General features: G+C 47.2%; 1 protein-coding gene across 4 annotated transcripts in view; it reads left to right on the top strand.

The window, feature by feature from the left end:
- The first annotated feature begins 2,562 nt into the window (after nt 1-2,562).
- Nucleotides 2,563-8,256, top strand: part of CYB5R4 (cytochrome b5 reductase 4) — a 147,759-nt gene continuing 142,065 nt past the window's right edge. For 2 of the 4 annotated variants that reach the window (XM_083177124.1, XM_083177125.1), the window contains exon 1: nt 2,563-2,902. In XM_083177124.1, coding sequence (XP_083033250.1) covers nt 2,828-2,902 — 75 coding nt within the window. In that variant the 5' untranslated portion in view covers nt 2,563-2,827. Of the gene's footprint in view, nt 2,903-3,449; nt 3,734-8,256 lie in introns of those variants that run through there. The other 2 variants (XM_083177122.1, XM_083177123.1) reach the window with 2 other exon arrangements.

Genomic DNA, 8,256 nt, shown 5'->3' with positions numbered 1-8,256 from the left:
CATTCAACTCCAGACTCAGATCGGATTGGGATCAGATTGGATGCAGATCGTTAGCAGATCGCATGCTCCAACAGATCGTGCGACCATCACACAATCTGCTAACGATCTACTAACAATCAGGATTGTTCTGGTGTGTACGAGGCCTAAGCAGTGAAAAGGGGAGTGAGCACAGGGATGTTCTGACATTAGCAGAAGGAACGTAGGGCATACCTGAATGTAACTCCTGTTAGCAATGACAGTAGTAGAAACACAATCAGGGTTTCAATGAGAGGCCATCCTGAAAGGGGAGGTATAGGAGATCACCTATAAAATATCCTATTACAAATCATAGTTAAACATACATAGTTTTTGAGGTGAATACAAAAGACATTAGTCCATTAAGTTCAACCTAGTTAGTTTACTGCCTATTCATTGTAAACCACAGTCCCTGATGACCCAAATTGGCTGTCCAATCTGAGTCCACTATAGTACATTATAATTTATTAAACACTTTATTTTATGAAAGCTTCAAGATGTAACCATATAAGTATTTGTATTACAGAATCAGAAAAAAAAAACATTTTAGAATTATCAAGTTACAAAATAAAAAAAGTTCCAATCATCGTGCTAATCCAAGTTACATTAAACGAGGAAGTACCTTTTATTTATTTACAAGCATGGTATGGAACTTCAGATGGTTTCCGGGTGCATATGGGGTCGACATGGCCAAAAGGTCACAATGGTTAGATGGTCGACAGGACAATGGTCAACACATGTAATGGTCACATGATTTAAAAAAAATGTTTTAAATTTTTTATACTTTACCATCCATGCTGACTCTGACTGGGAATAGCATGGTGGTGTCCATGTTGACCTAGACCCTAAAAAACAAACCAAAAAAACCCTCATGTTGACCATTTACATGTCTACTTGCTTGTGTCAACCTTTTAACCTTCTGCCTGTTGATCTTATGTTTGTTGACCTAATGATCCACACCCATGGGAATGACTCCCAATCCCTCCAGCATGTACCTGGCTTAAGGGATCAATTCACTTTGATGTAACTTACTCGCGTCCTCGAATAAGTGTGGCTGTATTCTACACATTTGAGTATTGCTCGATTCATGGATTTTTTGTTTGCCTCGTAACACTGCATATATAAAATCATGAGCCCAGTGAAACATAGGGTTGTGAAGGGGATCCGCCCTTCATTATTGAATACAACCCTATTGTATGAAGGGTATGGGAAAAAAACGTACCCGGACAAGACCCTGGAATGCCGGATCGGACATCAAACTCTGCATCTGGAGCTTGTCCCAGGGGGGTGTCCTGTCCGGGGGGCTGCCTGTGACACCTGTCACCAGGGAGAGAATAAAGCAGGCACGTTCAAACTATGGCCTCCTGCTGTTGTGAAACTACAAGTCTCTTCATGCCTTGTTACAGTTTTGCTATTAGGGAATGCTGAAACTATGGCAAGGCATGATGGGATATGTAGTTTCACAACAGTTGGAGGGCCACAGTTTGGACATGCCAGGAATAAAGCCTCCCTGTATGGCCCCTCCATGTAGCAAAAACCAGAATTGTCTGGACCACATGGGAAGGCTGTAATCTCCCCTTCTCCATGTCCCTGGTGAAAGCTGTCACAGGCACCCCCCTGGACAAGACACCTTCTCTGGCGTTCCGTGGTCTTAATCCTCTCTGTAGGAAGCACAGTACATACCTAGGAGAATTTATTCACATTATAAATGTAGGGTGAACTTTTATAGGATGAGATATTCAGAAAGTGAGAGATTTGATACAAAATCTCCATTTTGTTTAAAAGCAGCAATCATTTACATTGCAAAACCAGTTCAATTTTGGAGTGTAAATGATTGCTGCTTTAAAAAAACTGGAGATTTCTTACCAAATCTCTCATCCTGTTAAATTTCACCCACAATGTTTAAAGATGCAAGAGGATTGTGTGCGTGGTCCTGGGAATGCTTCGTTTACGTGCACCATTAGAGAGCAGAAAAGGGCTTGGACAGATATAACATTGGCATCTATATGGATTAGATCACAGCAGGTTCTCAAACTCGGTCTCCTCACAGAATCACAAGTGAAATTTTAAAATGTGTCAATGAGTAATGAATGCACCTCTCAGGTGACCTGGAAAATGTGAACTGTGTAGGGCCCCGAGGGCCGAGTTTGAGAATCCCTGCATTAGATTGCTCGTGCTGAAGATGCAAAGACTGGTCTGACAGACAGTGACAAACAGATTCAGAAGCAAACACACAAACTTTAGTAACAGCACCGTGCGGTTCGAATCGAGTCACATGATCACATCACACGCGAGGATAGGCTCAGGAGGGTTCCAGAGCGAGGTTTGGTACTCACAAAAGCACGCACCACATTCGTCAGTAATATTACCAGCTACAGACCATATCTGTCTGAAGCAAAGCGCATGACGCTCTACGGGACGACCATTTTATCGAAGATCAAATTTTAAGTTTAACACAATGTTGTTGCATACACCAAAATGGCGTCTATTTTGGGTACATTAAGGAAATATATTGGATTTTTACTTTCTATGTTTTGCCTACAGCTATAGATACGCCTCCTACCTGGTTGAGGTGGGCGTAACCTTTATCACTTCATGTCCGGGACGTATTGCAGCTCAAAAGCCGGGAAGCAGCTACGCTCGGGATGCTGAGGACCTGGGATGTTTGGGCTTAGAGGGGACTGATCAGCTTTGTCTTACTTGTTACGTGTATGGGCACACAATGTTTCTGTAGCACGCCTCTACTACGCCAGTCATTGCAGTTTCATAAATATATATATTTATATATTTCCCGTCACTGTAATCTACCACAATGCTGAATGTCCCGTCCCCTTCATTCCCTGTCCCCAGCTCCCAGCAAAGGGTGTCTGCAGGTGGCAGAAGCAAGGTAGGGATATGGAGGGGGCTCTCTCTTAACACTGAATGAAGGCAATGGCATCTCTTTACGAAGATTAAAACATTGCACTTTAGTAATGGAAAAGTTCATCTTGTCAGGGTGTAAATTAGTAGCTCCTATGTATGTATGTGTTTCTTATATTGGGTTCTGCGCAGGGTCGTGCAGTCAGGGGAGGCAGTGCCTCCCCTGTCATTAATGACAAACATAATAAAATAATATAAAGAAAATACTTATGACACATATTATGTGTCATAAGTATATGCTTTATATCATCCTATTCATTTTTACACCATCCTTTTCTTTTTTAAATTGATTTCGGAGGCACTGGGAGCAGTGCCGCCGGCTATCAATGTTCAGGTTCCAGAGGAGGAGGCTGAAAAATCCCATTAAAAAAACCTGTATAGGCGGCACCTATAGCGGTGCCTCAGTGACAGGGGGTGCTTTCTGCCTATATTAGAGCACGCCCCTGTCACTGAGGCACCGCTATGATTGGTGTCACTCTGCTGCCTGTCAGCACAGCAGAAGAAATCCAGCTGCACCCTCCGCACCGCACCCCGCCTTCCCCACACTTCGGGACCAAGAACCTCTGCACCCTACCGACCCCACCCCTCTCCTTCCCTACCCGGCGGCTGCACCCTACCGACCCCACCGCCCTCGCCCCCCTCTCCTTCCCTACCCTGCGGCTGCACAGACCGACACACCGGCTCCACCCCGGCGGGTGCGTGATAGAACTTTGCAAGCACCTTCTTCTCCGGCCGGATCTCTGCACCCCAGCTCCGTCCACGCTCTCAACCCCGTAGGCCCCATGCCCGGAGCCTGAGGGTAAGTGGTAGCCCCAGGGCAGGGACAAGGCATACAGGAGACTCAGAGGCGGGAGGCCAGTAGCTGAGGGGAATGCAGGTGCCGGGCGCCACATGTCTGCAAGTTTGTTCCCCGCTGCTGCTGAGTGAGAGCCAGGGAGCAGTCAGTGTGGATATATGAAAGGTACATTATGTGTATATGGGCATTTAATCATGTGGGGCATAAGTGTACTGTTCATTATGTGTGGGCATTAATCATGTGTGGGCATAAGTGTACGGTGCATTATGTGTGGGCATTAATTATGTGGGGCATATGTGTACTGTGCATTATGTGTGGGCATTAATCATGTGGGGCATAAGTGTACTGTCCATTATGTGTGGGCATTAATCATGTGTGGGCATAAGTGTACGGTGCATTATGTGTGGGCATTAATTATGTGGGGCATATGTGTACGGTGCATTATGTGTGGGCATTAATCATGTGGGGCATATGTGTACGGTGCATTATGTGTGGGCATTAATCATGTGGGGCATATGTGTACTATGCATTATGTGTGGACATTAATCATGTGGGGCATATTTGTACTGTGCATTATGTGTATATGGGCATTAATCATGTGGGGCATCAGTGTACTGTCCATTATGTGTGGGCATTAATCATGTGTGGGCATAAGTGTACAGTGCATTATGTGTGGGCATTAATTATGTGGGGCATATGTGTACAGTGCATTATGTGTGGGCATTAATTATGTGGGGCATATGTGTACGGTGCATTGTGTGGGCATTAATCATGTGGGGCATATGTGTATGGTGCATTGTGTGGGCATTAATCATGTGGGGCATATGTGTACTATGCATTATGTGTGGGCATTAATCATGTGGGGCATATTTGTACGGTGCATTATGTGTATATGGGCATTAATCATGTGGGGCATAAGTGTACGGTGCATTATGTGTGGGCATTAATCATGTGGGACATATGTGTACGGTGCATATTGTGTATATGGGCATTAATCATGTGGGGCATAAGTGTACGGTGCATTATGTGTGGGCATTAATCATGTGGGACATATGTGTACGGTGCATTATATGTGGGCATTAATCATGTGGGGCATAAGTGTACGGTGCATTATGTGTATATGGAGGTTGAGCGCAGTGGCAGGTGCAGGATATGCAGCTGCTATGGCACCCTTGATGTTTGTAGGACCTGCCGCTCCCCTGCACCAAGTCATTCTGCTGCCAGTGCCTCACCAACCACTGTCCTCACCGCACGTCACTGGTTCTGCGGAGGTGCTCTATGTGACATAAATACGTAATGGTAGAGGAGAGATAGTTGTCAAGCCTAAATTTGTAGTTGTGGCATCGTTTCCTTTTGACACTAACCATTTTGCCTATGAAGACGTGTACAGGGACGGTCTGCGCCAAGGGGTAAGGTCAGGTGTCCTCATTCTCCAGGCAGGTTTCAGTTTTGACACCACCAAGGCTGTTGTCTCACATTGCATATACGTGTCTGAGGTGGAAAAAAAACAGACCGGACAAGCCCCTGTAATGTGGGATCGGACATCAAACTCTGCATTCCGGGGCTTGTAGTGTTCGGTCCAGGGGGATACCTGTCATAGCTTTCACCAGAGACATGGGGAAGGGGAGATAACAGCCTCCCTGTGTGTTTCAGACCATTCCACTTTTCTCTTTCAATGGTCCTGGTGACACAGCTCAACACTGGGATGTAGGAGGGTCCGAAGGAGCCAGGCACCTATCCTAAAGTTTTAGAGGGTAGGCTCCTCCCCTACTGCATCCCTGGACTCTTCAGTTCGTGTTAGGTGCCCACTGGAGTGGGTGCTATTCTAAAGGGCTGCAGGAGCAGCCGAAGAATTAGAGTAGTTAGGGGATTTTTATTATTTTATTAACTTTTACCCTAGCTAGGTAGGCACAGTGTGAGGATTCTCATAGTGAATCCCCACACTGCTTGCGCAGCAGGAGCTGACAGAAGCGCGTCCTGTCAGCTCACTGTGCACAAGGGAGACACTGTCTGGTCCCCCTGTGCAGCGCTTATAGCCTTTTCTAAAAGGCTGCCTGGGCTCCGGAGTACCCTGAAACCGGCTCCACGTTTAGGTGGGGATCATGGGGGACAGGCGCTCCGTGATGGCGGCGGCCATTTTATGCGGAGCTTACACGCTGAGCTCCTAGATGAGAGGACAGCAGCGTTGTGACAGGCATGTTCCAAGTGATCCCCATTTGAGGGGGAGACACTGGAACTAGGAAATCCTACCTAAGGAGCGGCTTGCTGGGGGTGGTTGGCGCCAAAAGGTCACGGACCCCGCAGCAGCAGGGACCTGTGGTCTCTTCCTTCACTCTGACTTTGGCGCCTTTCAGAACGCTTGCAGCGGAGCTGAGCTGGCTTACTGATCCTGGCAGAGTGACTTGGATTTCCTGGGCATCGCTTCCCCGCAGTTGAAACCAACAGACAGATAAGTGATTGGGTGCATTGCCTCTGTATAAACGCTTGTACATTGTTTGCACTGTGTATACTGATAGATATACATTTATCACTTGCATCATGTCTGAGCATCAGGCTGTGGTTTTGGGGGAGGGAGCCCTTAATGCACTGAGCGCGTGCAATGTTTGCACACAAAAGTTTGTCCCTGAGCAGATGGCCAAGGGGGGCTTATGTATTACTTGCGCTGATGTGAGACCCATGGGCAGTGATCCCCATAGGGCAGAGCATATGGAACCTGCGTGGGCCAGGGCCCTAGGCAGGTCAGTAAACGCTTTGGTGCAGCTTTTGGACAGGCAGAGTGATGGGCTGGTAGAATCACAGAGACCTATGCCATCATCTCAGCAGTCGTCTGGCTCCTTGCCTCTTACCCAGGCAGATCCTGCACTTATCCAGGTGATGCAGGATACTGCAAAAGGGATTAACAGGTTCAGTGAAATGCTGGACAAAATGGATGATGTGGCAGGGACCCCTAGAAGGTCTTATGCTTTAACTACTGTGGTAGATGAAGAGGAAGGAGAGTATACTGACATCCCCTGGGATCAGGGTGATGATTTGGAAGAGAACTCTGCTGCTGGTATAGAGGATCTCATTGTAGCTGTGAAGCAGGCTTTAAAGCTGACTGTGGAGGATAAGACTCCTGTTAAAGGTGTTTTTAAGCGACAGCGGAAGGAGGCTGTTACTTTTCCTTCAGATGAGGGGTTACAGGAATTGTTAGAAGGGGCTTGGAAAACTCCTGATAAGAGGCTTCAGATGCCAAAACGATTCCTAAATCTGTACCCCATGCCAGAGTCTCATGCGGAGCTCTGGGAAAGGGTCCCAGTTGTGGACGCTTCAGTGGCACGTTTGTCCAAGGCTACTGTATTACCAGTACAGGGCGGTGCAGCTTTTAAAGATTCTGTGGATAAAAAGCTGGAGGGAAACCTCAAGGCTATCTTTGAAGGGGTGGGGTTTACCTTACGACCCCTTATTGCTTCAGCCTGGGTTTCTAAGGCCATGATAGAGTGGGCTGGTGAATTATGCACCATGCTGCAGGCTGACCCGGGTGCATTACTGCTTGCAGAAAAGATTAAGGCAGCAGCAGAATATGCAGTTGAAGCAGAGGAGGAAGCTATTAAAATGGCAACCCGAGTGTCCACAGTCTCCATTAATGCCAGGAGAGTGCTTTGGCTTAAAGCCTGGGAAGCAGACAATGAGTCCAAGAAGGCTCTGGAAACATTAGCCTTCAAAGGAAAGGTACTCTTTGGTACCGAATTAGAGGAGATTATAAAACAGGCCACAGGCGGCAAAAGTACATTCCTGCCGGCCTCCTCAGCAAAGCAGACGTCCAGATTTTCTGCTTTTAAGCCGTCCTTTCGGCCCTCCCCTAGAGGTGGTGCGTCCTTTCGAGGACAGTCTTTCAGGGGAAGGTTTCAGCCCTCTAGAGGCAAGACACAAAAGTCAAAATTTGGCTCTTTTCACAAGAAGCCTGCCAATAAAGGAGAGGATAAACCCTCTGCATGACTGTCAGGGGCTTTGCCCGACAGTGACAAAAGTGGGCGGGCGTCTCACACTCTTCAGGGACGCTTGGGCTTCTCTAGACCAGGATGCCTGGGTGCTAGACATCATAACACAGGGTTACAAAATCCCTTTCAGAGGGCCACCTCCGAAGAGGTTCATTCCCACATCCTTACCAAAGGAGGCACGGCTGCGTACAGCTCTTGTGAGAGCAGCGCACTCCCTTTTGAAAAAAGGGGTGGTGACACTAGTCCCCAAGACAGAGTGGAAGAAAGGCTTTTACTCCACGCTGTTCCTGGTGCCCAAACCAGACGGGTCTTTCAGACCAATACTAAATTTGAAGTCTCTAAATGTTCATTTATGGGTAGACCATTTCAAAATGGAGTCTCTACGGTCAGTACTCCTGAGTCTGGACCAGGGAGAATTTTTGGCGTCCATGGATGTCCAGGACGCATATTTGCACGTTCCTATACACCCGGAGCATCAGACCTTGTTGAGGTTTGCCATAGGAGACCTGCATTTACAATTCCGGGCGTTACCCTTTGGGCTAGCAA

This window comes from Crinia signifera, chromosome 3 (genome assembly GCF_055691185.1).
Source record: "Crinia signifera chromosome 3, ASM5569118v1, whole genome shotgun sequence".
NCBI lineage: Eukaryota > Metazoa > Chordata > Amphibia > Anura > Myobatrachidae > Crinia > Crinia signifera.
The sequence above is the reverse complement of the archived record's forward strand: the minus strand, read 5'-3'. Positions and strand labels throughout refer to the sequence as shown.